The sequence below is a fragment of the Schistocerca nitens genome, chromosome 4 (assembly GCF_023898315.1).
Source record: "Schistocerca nitens isolate TAMUIC-IGC-003100 chromosome 4, iqSchNite1.1, whole genome shotgun sequence".
NCBI lineage: Eukaryota > Metazoa > Arthropoda > Insecta > Orthoptera > Acrididae > Schistocerca > Schistocerca nitens.
Genome location: NC_064617.1, coordinates 286,420,251 through 286,433,244, shown reverse-complemented (window position 1 = coordinate 286,433,244; position 12,994 = coordinate 286,420,251). Strand labels below are relative to the sequence as shown.

Sequence of the window (12,994 nt, the reverse complement as noted above, 5' to 3'; positions counted from 1 at the left end):
ATCCGCAATTTGGAAATTGTTGCTGCAGCGTAGCGGTTTGTTTCTGTCTTTATATTTTTGATGACATTTGCGTCAATAAAGACGCTCCAACAGTCAAATTCAGTGCTTTCGGCGCTCAAAGGTGCCAAGACATTACTTACGCCTTCAAAGAGCGGTAATTGTTGTAGGACATCGTCATTTACCCATTCAACAACGTTGTTTTGGGACTGCTGTTGTTGTATTCTGCCTCTGCCTTTTTGAATGGGAGCTTCACACTCTTCTAATACGTCTGATGGCTCATTTTCATTTTCGGACCACTCGTTGTTACCTTCGAAATAAATGACATAAGTCAGTGAAACTGCCGAGATTATAATTGTGATTCGTAAACACAATGACTGACCATTATAATTACCATCTATTTCAGAAGAACTATTTTCAGTTTGAAATCCATCATCGTCAATTTCAGATCCAGATTCTTCCAGCAGCCTCAGAATTTCCTCTTCAGTCAAACTGTCCCCCATTTTACGACAAACGTTTGCGATAAAGACAACTACATAAGCACACTGCAAGAGTGAATGAGCGGGAATTGTTTTGGCGCCTTTTTTGAGTGACATAGCGCTTAGAGGATGCAGGAACACCATCTAGCGGTCGTCCGATGTACTACAAGACCGAAACACTCAACTCCAGATGTCACTGCACGGATATAATGCGCCGCAACCTGAAATAATAATCGAGAAGGCGGCGCTCGGAGAATCTCCGAGCGCCGACTGTTACGGCAATAAATGCGCGCTCGTAGTTTCTACGGGCAACGACCGGAATGTGTTAACGATCCTAAAACCTGAAAACAAAGTCGACCGCACTTCTTTCATTAAAGATTTAAAATTTAATTTTACAACGAAATTTCGAAACTTATACAAGATTATCCATTTTTTACCTTTCTCATTCCCGCCTTTACCTGCTGAAGGTCTAATTTTTCAAAATAACCATACCAGGAAACCGTTTAATAATTATTATTTCATCGAATTGCTTTTTAATTAGCATTTTGAGCAATCGATGATAAGTTTTAAAGCTGTCAGGCATTATACAATCACTGTTGGCGACACTGTACGCGCAAGCGACGCGAAAACTTAGTTGTCATATGTTAGGCGTGTGTTAGACAGGTGGTAAATTAGTAAACAAAATTCAGGATGTACAGCTGATAGTATTTGAAGTACCTTATCTTTTATCATTATTTTGTGACGGTGAATTCGGGAAAAATGTTCAACAAGACACACAAACCGCCAGATGAGAGCTATGTAATAGACTTAATTCGTCAGGAAATTGTGACTGAAAATCTGAAAGTGAAAGCAATTATTCAAGTACGTTTGACAGATGGTAACCAACGAAACATCTTTCATTCTGTAAAAATGAACTTGACAATTTTCCTTATTGTTTTGTGTACAAGGTTCATAGTGAAGCGATGCGGCGTGTGAACTAAGTTATGCATACGTATTTACTTACGATGCTCAGTAAAAACTATTCCGTAATGATTTTTTGGCGATGTGAAATACGCTTCTAATACCGGAAAACTGGAGTACATTGTTGTGGCGATTTTCTGGTTCTATACAGTATAAATCATTGGCGAGATTCTACGTGATGAAATTGATTAAAATTATAGTGTTTGTAGTGAATTGTGAACATTTAACACTATTTACATACCCGTTTAAGTTTACTTTTGAGCTGCTACAAAATATTTAATTGAATTTTAAAACGGTGCCACTTTGAAATTCTTAGGGGGAGGATTCTGCCGTAAAACACCAACTTTGCATGGTTTGAGTTCACTTACATGCTTCACACATAAATCAAAATTAGTACAAACTGTGCTAGAAATATCAGTTTATTGCTATGCTATTGAGAAGTAAGATGACAGTTGTTTGAAGATTTTTTTTCTGAAGTTACAAACGCTTTAAAATTACATGAACTACTTGGTCAAACCCTAAGTGCAAATGTATTGAGCTACATGGTGCAGAGTGTTAGTTAGTTAGCTTTAGTAGTTAAATTCCTCATCAGAGTAGCCTTATTCTAACTTTTATGTGGTTTCTGTAAATCACTTCAACAGAATAACTCCATGGTTTGTATCTCAAACTTGTTCCTATCATTACAATTAAGCAGTTGCATTGTGCTCCATCTGTAAAGTATTTAATATTGCAAAGATTTTAAACTCTGACCTTTTCTTCCTCATTTCAAATTTTTTGGAGCATACCAGTGTAACAGAGGCAGCAGAGGTTTCTAGTTTGAAACTGTATGTAACAACTAAACAAAATTGAGCCATATTGCACAATTTCATTTGTATGAGTTGTAGTCATATTGATTTGGCAAACATTAATTCTGAAGACCTATTTGGAAAGTCAGTTCCTCAGAGAATGGTGTTGTGTGCTGCTCTTATTTGTGTCAATTTTCTCCACAGGCATATTTCAGGAATATCCCAATTCTTTTGCAAGATCATTTATTGTTGAATGAGGTCATTCTGCATTTGGCTGTTAAAATATTAGTGGGATCGGTATTTTGGAACAGTCATTGTCAAACGTTGTGGGATGTTGAAACCCACTGTACAAATTAAGCTGTGATGTAGTGGAACATAGTTCCCAACAGTCTTGAACCACATACATGTAATGGGATAAATGTCTCTGCTGTTCCACATACCCTGTCAGCATACGCCATGCAGCAAATACAGTAACAGCAAATAGCTATCATAAAGGTGAAAAGCCAGGTGAAAACAACGTCCATATACCTACTTGCCTGACATCTGTACTCAGTTGATGATTGTGATGTGCCTTACAGTTCAGTATAATGTGTACTTCAGTATCATTGTTTGATTAATTAATTAATTCCTACATAAAGCTCCACAAATCCTCTCATGAAGGTGAGCTTTTGGGGATGTGGAATGGTTTCAAGTTATATATGATCAGGCAGAAGCAACAACTGCCATTTCTCAAGAAATGATAGGTAACACAAAAACACACACAACTTCTATCAACTTCTTCACTAAAATTTAAAACAAAAGGAAGCTGACTTCAGAAATAAATAACATGTCCTTTAGGACTGCATGTCTTGTCCGAACTTTTCTTATTTTAGTGAAAAAGATTCAACATCACCATTAGGAGACCTGTATAAGCACAGTATAAACCGTTTTTTTTAAATGTATTTTGTTCTCTACTACTGAGAGTTCAAAATGTTTTTCTTGGCTCAAAGAAATCATATCACTTCTGACTATAAATTGGAGTCCTTTTACATAAATACGAGCCTCCGACCGTCTTTAATGTTTTGCTATTATAACAAGCTAATTCATAAGCAGGTAAAACTATGTATTCAGAGCCAATTCCTCTACACCAGTGTTCAGAAATGCAAACAATCAAGCTGCCTATGGCTTCCTGTTCAGTTTCTAATTGTTGCACTTTGTTTCTTATTGACTGAATATATTGGTGAAATAGTGTTAAATAATTAAAGTTACTTGTCAACAGGAAATTTTGTGAAACTTTTACCAGATGGTTTGAGAGCTTGCACAAGTATACATAATATAATGGGAAGAACCTAAAGGAGACGTGCATTTAAATTAGTGTAAAAACTTGGAATTTACATGTTTTTGACAAATTGGAAATTATAGAACAGGTAGCTACAGTGTTTGCTGACTGCAGATAGAAAATTTCACAAATACACTTTCGTTATCTCTACAGATTTCAGCATATTTAATCACTTACAGACTGTGAAATGAAGTCTAATTCTGTATCATATGTTTTCACTTTTTGCAGAATATTTATGCTTGCAAAGGACCCAGGGAAGTGTTGGATGAACTGAACAGTGAAGGTCGTAGTAAGATTGCCATCCTGAGGAAACAAATAACGAAATTGGAGACATTGGCTAAGGAAAGTGACAATGAAAAGACAAAGAGAGAGATTCTGTCAGATGTTGCCAATTATAAGGATGAACTAACAAGGTAATTACCCATTATTATAAAACAGCTGAATAGTAATAATAATAATAATAATAATAATAATAATAATAATAATAATAAATACATCCAACTGGCTGAGGAAATCGAGGACATGGGGCATCAGGATAAAGTTGACATTATACCAATTATACTATCAACTACAGGAGTCATACCACACAATATCCACCAGTACATCAACACAATACAGCTACATCCAAACATATATATACAACTACAGAAATCTGTAATTATTGATACATGTTCAATTACCCGAAAGTTCCCAAATGCAATGTAACATATACCGTACAGTTAAAAGGAAGTTATGCTTGTTCAAGGTCCGCGTCACTTTCCATTTTTAACCTGACATAACATCTGAGAAAGGAAAGAAATAATAATAATAATAATAATAATCACACAACAGACTACAGCAACTACCGTACCTCTAAAAGCAAAACAGACAAGAAAATATGCAAAGGATCTGCGTTATTTGATATGGCCTTTATTATGAATAAGGGCATCCTTGACTCTGTTGCAGATGTAAATCAAATCTGCAACAGCACCTACTAACATTGGGGGGAAAAACAGAAGAAAAAAAAAAAAAAACCTGAGAAGACAGAAAAACTTGAAACTGAAATGTCAAAACTTCGTAAGAAGGACGTAAAAATTCTTCTCGGCGATTTCAATGCACAAATTGGTAAAGAGAGAAAATATAAAAAAACAGTCAGCAATTACTCCGCACTCAAATTCACAAACCAGAATGGTGTCACGCACATCGAGTTGTGCCAACAAAACAGTCTAAAAATCGTGTTGATATCACTTTGAAAGAACCCTAAGAACCAAAAAAAAAAAATGTGGCAATCACCAATCCCTCAGCTAGGTGAATTTCAGGTAGACCATGTGGTGATCCCCTATGATTTCCAAAAAGAAACACATGATGATCGAGTCTGCAGAGGGACAAATTTTGATTCTGACCACTACATTACTAGAGTCAAAATTAAATTCACACTAAAAAGGAAATGCCGAAGGAAAACACCACTAATTCCCAAACTTGATTTGAAAAAATCCAAGAATAAAAAATTACAGAAGTGTGGGAAAAACAACCTACAAACATCTGGAGAGATTTCTGAACGAAAATTATACAGAAAGCATGAGAACTGATCTCATTAAAGAATAAATCCAAGCACCCATGGCGGAATTAAAATTGTGATAATGTGATAGAAGAGAGGCAATGAGCCTTCTTAAACTATAATTGTGACAAATCAGAAACGACACAAGAGAAATTTTTGGAAGTCAGAAAACAAGCAGCTAAAATACTTAGACAAACTAAAAGAGAATATCTTAATGAACAACTAAACTCAATTGAAGAATACTTTAGGAACCACAAAACACGACTTTTACAAAACATTTGAAAATCAAATCAAAGGATACACTCCACGAAACCTCTATTTCAGGAAACAAAATGGAAAATCGACACTAACTAACAAAGACAATTGTCAAAAGTTAACCAAATATTCTCACAACTTCTAAATTGCTCACAACCAAGTATGAGACTCCCCAGATTGCAACTAAAACACACAAATGAAACTTCACTACCACCAACTCAAGAAGAAATTTGTAGTCATATTATATAGCTCAAAAATAATAAGCCATCGGGAGAAGATGGAATTGTAACTGAACTACTAAAGAACCTTAGTCCAAATTCCTTAAAAGAGATTACTCAAATCATCCAAGAAATTTGGCAGACAGAAAAAATTCCAGAGGATTGGAAATGTCCACTAATTCACCCATTGCACAAAAAGGGAGAGAGATTAGATATAAAAAACTACAGAGGCATTTCACTTCACCAGTCACTTACAAAATCTTATCTGCGTGTCTTCTAAAAAGAGTTCAAGAACAACTAGAACATACAATTTCAGATTACCAAGCGGGCTTTCGACCTAACAGATCTGTAATCTAGAAACTATTTTCAAAATTAAAGCAATAATGTTGAAACCAATAATCTGCACATTTTTTAATTTTAAAAAAGCATATGATTATTCTATAGATAGTCAGTCTCTTTGCAGTACTCTAGAAGACCGCAAACTAGACGCGAAAACTTGAAAACTGATCGAAGAAACACTGTCAGGAACCAAATCAAATATTAAGTTCATAGATGAAATTTCAGAACTGTTCTTAGTTAATACATGAGTAAGACAAGGAGGTGGGATCTTGCCACTATTATTCAACATTGTTTTAGACAAAGTAATGAAAGAATAAGAAATGGAACTAAGAAAACAAAACTTTTGGAAGCCATTCAAACCAGAAAGAGGTCAAGGAAAATTGAGCGTTCCATACTTAGTGTTTGCAGATGACTTGGCAATTCTAACCGACAGTGAAGAAACAGCAGCAAAACAAATTGAGAGCCTCAAAGAATGTGCAGAAATGGTTGGCCTGCAAACTCCTTTGAGAATAGTGAATTCATGTGTTCCAAATTAGATATTCTGAAACTTAAAAGAAATTATGGTGAAATCGACAGTCAAACATTTTAAGTACCTTGGTGAAATTATTGAACTAACACGACTTGAAAAAATAGCCCAAAAAACAGATTGCAGAAAATCAATAAAGCATCTGGACATGCTTCAAATTTATATAACAATAATGCCTGTCAAAAGGTACTAAAATCGGACACTACAACACAGTAATCAAGCCCACAGTCATATATAGAAGTGAAACACACTCATTGAATTGAAAACTAGATTTACAAGAAATAAAGAAAGCAGAGGGCAAGATTATTAGAAAAATTCTGAGACCACAATGCACGCAAGATGGATACAGACTACAAATCATCAAGACAACAGAAAAAGTATCAAACATCGAAATCGGCATCAGAAAGAGATGATTGAAGACTACCTGGAAACAGACTAACGAAATGTCTATTGGACTATGTGACATACCTTAAAACATCAATATGTTGGGTAACTGAAATTAAGAAGGATTTGACAAAAGCAAAAATTGATGTAACAGGCACATCAGATGGGGATACATTCAGAAGCAAAATTGGTAAGTGAAAGTTTATTCCAGAGATAGAACCAAAACCATACCGACCAAAGTGGACCGAAGAAAGAAAGGCGGCTTTTGGGGAGAAAATGAAGAAATATTGGGGAAATAAGAAGAATTCTAAGAAGATTGGAAATCACATGCTTATCGTTCTCCAATGGGGACATTTGCTATTAGTAATAATAATAATAATAATAATCACACACAATCAAATAACATGGTCACCTTTTTCTGATTAAATCATCATTCCTAATGATGAATTGAAAGGTCATATAGTGAAAATGATGAAAAATATTATTCCATTCTGACAGCTATTTGTAGAATTTTGACTTTGAAACAAGGAAGTGGTAGTGGGATAATTTTCACTGGAAAACGACAATCAGTTTTACTCATTTCCTTCTTTAAACATTAAAAGAACACCATTCATTGTATCAAATATTTTAGTTCAAAACTCTTCATATCTGTCATGAATTTTGAGCCTACTCTGTTTTGTAAAGCTTGACATTGTCAGAATGAAGCACACGATCTGAATGTTCAATATAAATTTTATTTGTCTTGATCACAAGATACCATTCTGATTAGAACTGTATCTTGCATTTGAAAGAAATAAAGTCAGTTATATGCTTTAGTAATTTCTTAGTACATTTCTGTGAAGTTTGCAAATGTGTAAGCTTTTTGTAATAACTTAATTAAGTACCTGGAGTGCATATGTATCTTGTCACATTGGAACAATAGTGGCACTTCAAATGGATTCTGCCTTGTGTCCACTGGTGAAATTCTAGGGAGAGCCAATGTCATATATTATTAACAATAATGTAATGCAAGTGAGTTTAACTAATAGAAGAAGAAAACTTTAAAATGCAGCATATGAAGTAGGCAAAAGGAACCACTGGTGCCTAAAAAGTGAGATTGATATAAAATAGCTAAGAAGATATGTCTTGAGGACTAAGACAAGGCTGTAGAAGCATGCATAACCAGGGGAAAGATAGATGCTCCCTATTGTAGGGAAGTTAAAGAAATCTATGCAGAAAAGAGCAACAGCTATGTGAGTATCAAGAGATTATGCGGCAAGCCAGTGTTAAGCAAGGCAAAGAAAGGAAAGGTGGAAGGAGTACATAGAGGCGATATTTAGAAAAAAAAAGCCTTGAAGACAATATTACAGAAAGGAAAGAAGAAGTTGATTTGATGAGCTGATGGAGAGCTGTGAGAAGAATTTGGCAGAGGACAGAAAGACTTAAGTTGAAACAAGGCCCTTGGAGTAGATGTCATTTCCTTAGTCTTTTGAGATCCTTGGGAGATTTGGCTATGACAAAACTATTCCACGTTGGGTGCAATATAAGTTATACAAGACTGGTGAAATGCCCTCAGACTTAAAGATGAAACGCCCTCAGACTTAAAGAAGAATGTAATAATGCCTATTCTGAAGAAGGCAGTTGCTGATAGGTGTGAATGTTATCAAACCATCAGTTTACTAAGTCATGGTTGTAAGATACTGGCATGAATTTTTACAGAAGAATGGGAAAACTAGTAGAAGCCAACCTCGGTGAAGCTGAGTTTGGATTTCAGAGAAGTACAGGAAATATGGGGCAATATTTGACACTACAACTTTTCTTAGAATGTAGGTTGAAAAAAGCAAAACTATGTTTATAGGATTTGTAAATTCAGAGAAAGATTCTTACCATATTGACTGGAGTAAGTTATTTGAAATTCTGAAGGTAGCTGAATGAAATACAGATAGCAAAAGTTTATCTACAACATCTGCAGAAACCAGACTATAGTTACACGAGTCAGAGGTATGACAAGGTAGTGGGGAAAGGGTTGAGCCTATCTCCAGTGTCATTCAGTCTGCACATTGAGTAGGCAGTAAAGGAAATTACGGAGAAATTTAGAGAGGGGATTTAAGTTCATGGAGGAGAAATTAAAACTTTGAGGTGTGGTAGTAACATTGTAATTTTGTCAGTGACAGCAAAGGACTTGGAAGAGCAGTTCAGTGGAATGGTTAGTGTCTTCAAGAGAGTTTAGAAGATGAATTCCAACAAAAGTACAACAAGGCTAATGGAATGTAATCAAATTAAACGAGGTGATGATGGGGTTATTAGATTAGGAAATGAGACACTAAAAGTAGTAGACAATTTTTATTATTGGACAACAAAATAACTGACAATGGCTGTAGTGGAGACAATATAAAATACAAACATCTAATAGTAAGAAAAGCATTTCTGAAAAAGAAAAAAGAATTGGAAATACCAAAATGTCTGATAGGGGCCATCAGCTTTGATCCGTGTCACCATAAAGATGGTGGACACAACTAAACTATGTCTATCCAATGTAGTGATTGTAACATCACATACTCAGTAAAGTTAACAAGTCAAAAACAAATCCAAAATTTAATTATAATAATTTGAAGAAAGTCGTTGAACTAATGGGACACCTGCAAGAATTATGATTTTTGGGGCTGGGAGACACAAGACAAATGGCAGTCCTACCCTGTCACAAGCAACCAAACAAAGAATATGCAAAAGTAAATAGTGCCAGCATGACGTAAAGGCCATAAAAAGACCATACAATTTGATATTGTCACCCTCAGTTAATCTGTTTTATAAACTGGACTACATCATATCATCAAATGAATAAGTCTACAAAACAGCAAATATATAAATAAATAGTATCGAAAAGCCACTAACAAAAAACAAAACCTTGCTGCAAATTCTGGTATCAAAAATGTCAGTTTACCTATTTAGCTAGAACAAAGTCAACGATGGCAAGAAACCAAAACTTGCTGCAAAGCTGGTATGGGAAACTTCACTTGACTGTCCATGGTACCAAGAAATCATAATTTTCTGCCAAAATTGGCACTGGAAACATCACTTGACCAATATAGTTAGAACAAACTCCACAGTGTCCACCAATGATAAATAAACATTATAAACTACCAAAGCAAAGAAAGTAACCCACAAATTCATACATAGTTTTTGTTAACATTAATTTATGCATACAACTAAAACACAAGGTGATACACTGAATAAATATGTATGACATACTTCTTGAAACAAACAAAGAATTAAAATTTTAGTTACAAATCAAAATCCACTGTTGCACAAAAAATTCTGCACTAGTGAAAAAAATTCCTGGTAAAGTTTAAGAATACATCTGGAGCCAATTGAAAAAGAGTAGCATATATCAAAATCATGTGGTTGAGGTCTACTAAGTTACCTTTAATGGAGTGAGAGGAAGAAGTCTCCTAAGATGCTTAGTGCTGGTGATTTTGGTATGAAGAGATGAAGTTGTTGCATTCATAGTGAGTGAATAAGGGTACAAACACATAAGCATTCCATTTAAGAACAGTTTTTTTCCCAATAGTTCAACCTTATTCTGAGAGGTGTCTTACAGTAGCTTTGAGTCTTTGCAAATCAATGAATACACCCTACCACTCTACATATTTGTCCTTTCTAGCAACTTCCAGCTCCTGGGTTCTACCTTTTGCTGTCAGAGATTATTGCTCTCCTTGTAACTCATTCTGACAAAACACAGTCTAGTACTTTAACCACAGTGGGAGGCAAGGGGGAGACATTGCTTTTCCCTCCTTATATCCTTACACCCAGAAAATATCAATTATTACTCATTGCTGGTACTAGAGACAAACTCTACAGTGCGTGTTCTTTTATAGTTAGCAGAAAGCTCAAGATAATAACAATTGCTTCAATTGCTTATTGGAAACACAGTTGTCCTCCCTCAAATTCTCTTAATTTTTACTGCATAAGAATCAGTGTCATTGTATACCGACTGCTCCCAATGTCTCGGCTGTTTTACTGCCCTATGCATTGGCCATTTATATTGTGGTTTTTCATGACTTTCGTGTGAGTTTCTCCTGTAGAGATGTTCTCCCATGACTGTTACAAAGCTCTCTCTAAAGATTCTTCCAGAACACTCTAGAAAGTTCTCAAATATTCTGACTGTATTCCAATGTCTGCTAGTCGCTTTGTTCCTGAGGATGCCGTTGACACCTAGCCATTGCAGCACCACCGCTTCCTCAGCAAGCAGTCAACACACATTACTTCATACAGAGTACTGGCTCACTTTCTGATTTCCCCGACACCATGCCTTGCTCATGGTCGTAATATTAAAGCTTCTTGCCTTTGTTTGCAGCCATGCCACCTCACGCACTAATAAAATTTGATACCCGTGGTGATATGTGGGGTACTGAAATGTAGGTAAGAAGTACATCTACTAATATAAATTTCAGAAATTGACATACAGTGCACTGAAAATTATATTTCAAGACAAATGTATGAAATACAGAGTAGTAGTCAGTAACGAGTGGTATTGATTCATTAAACAGGGTGGTGGAACCAATGAGAAAATGGTGTTCGATGAATGTCATCATGATGAGTAAATAAAAACACGTGGTGGCATAATGAAATACAGTTGTGTAGAATGTTGTAATGTTAAGTAAAATCTTCCATAAAATTTAAACTGTAGTCCTAGGTTCCTGTCTAACCACCATCTTATAAGTAAGAACATTCTGAAAATACCCCATCAAGTTTTTAAAATGAGCATTTTAAAAGTAACTGCTGCAAGTGAACAACTGAACTGGAACATTCCAACTTATACCAGAGATCAGGATATGCTACAGATCATCCACTTATTCTTCTATGCTGTTTTGCACATTTATGGAAGGGGTACTACTTCTGTCAGTTTGTGACACTAGTTCATACATAATCAGGAGGTGGTAATGCTACAGACTGCAGTTTGTGTTGTCGACTCTACTTTGGTCCAGCCTAATATTTAAGTGTAGTCAAAGGAGCCATCTTTTAATAATAAACAAAACACTAAAAAACAAAAAGGGAAATTCAAAGTAGCAAGCACAAGTGAATATAAATGTGTAAAAAATGAGATTGACAGGAAATACAAAATGGTTAAATGGGAAGGGATAGAGGATAAATGTAGTGATATAAAAGCACGTATCAACAGGGAAAGATAGATACCGCCATAGGAAAATTAAAGAGTTGTTTGGAGAAAATAAAAGCAGCTGTATGAATATCAAGAGCTCAGATGGAAAACCTGTACTAAGTAAAGAAGGGAGAGCTGAGAGGTAGGAGTATACAGAAGAGCTATTGCAGGGAAAATGCACCCAGGTAATAGTATAGAAAGAGAAGAGGATGTAGATGAAGATGAGATGGAGGAGATGATATTGCGAGAAGTATTTGACAGCCTACTGAAAGCCCTAACTGGAAACAATAACCCTGGAGTAGACAATATTCCCTTAGAACTGCTGATATCCCTGGAAGAGCAGTCACAAATAAACTTTTTGATCTGGTTTGCAAGATGTATGGGACAGACAGAATACCCTCAGACTTCAAGAAGAATGCAATAATTCTAATTCTTACTGTCAGATGTGAATATTATCAAACTATCAGTTTAATAAGTCATGGTTGCAAAATACTAATACAAATTCCTTACAGAAGAGTGGAAAAACTGGTAGAAGTCGACTTTGGAGAAGATCAGTTTGGATTCTGGAAAAATGTAGGAACATGGGAGGCAATACTAACCCTACGACATGTCTTAGAAGAAAGGTTAAGGAAAGACAAACCTATGTTTATAGTTTTTGTAGATCTAGGGAAAGCTTTTGACCATATTGACTGGAATACACTCTTTGATATTTTAGGATAGCAGTGGCAAAATACAGGGAGTGAAAGATTATATACTACTTGAGGCGAAACCAGATTGCAGTTATAAGAATTGAGGGGAACGAAAGGGATACAGTGACTGAGACGGCATTGAGACAGGGTTGTAGCCTATCACTGATGTTATTCAATCTGTACATTGAATAAGCAGTAAAGGAAACCAAAGAAAACCTGGGGGAAGGAAGTAAAGTTCAAGAAGCAGAAATAAAAACATAAGAGGTTTGCTGATGACATTGTAAATCTGTCAGAGACAGTAAAAGACTTGGAAGAGCAGTTGAGTGGAATGGACAGTGTCTTGAAAGGAGGATATGAGATGAAGATCAAC

General features: G+C 35.5%; 1 protein-coding gene across 2 annotated transcripts in view; it reads left to right on the top strand.

The window, feature by feature from the left end:
- Window positions 1-1,089: 1,089 nt before the first annotated feature.
- Window positions 1,090-12,994, top strand: part of LOC126253135 (vesicle transport protein SEC20) — a 33,373-nt gene continuing 21,468 nt past the window's right edge. Inside the window, exons 1-2 of one of the 2 annotated variants that reach the window (XM_049954275.1) lie at window positions 1,090-1,337; window positions 3,768-3,952. In XM_049954275.1, the coding sequence (XP_049810232.1) occupies window positions 1,236-1,337; window positions 3,768-3,952 (287 nt within the window). In that variant the 5' untranslated portion in view covers window positions 1,090-1,235. Of the gene's footprint in view, window positions 1,354-3,767; window positions 3,953-12,994 lie in introns of both variants that reach the window. The other variant, XM_049954277.1, reaches the window with a different exon arrangement.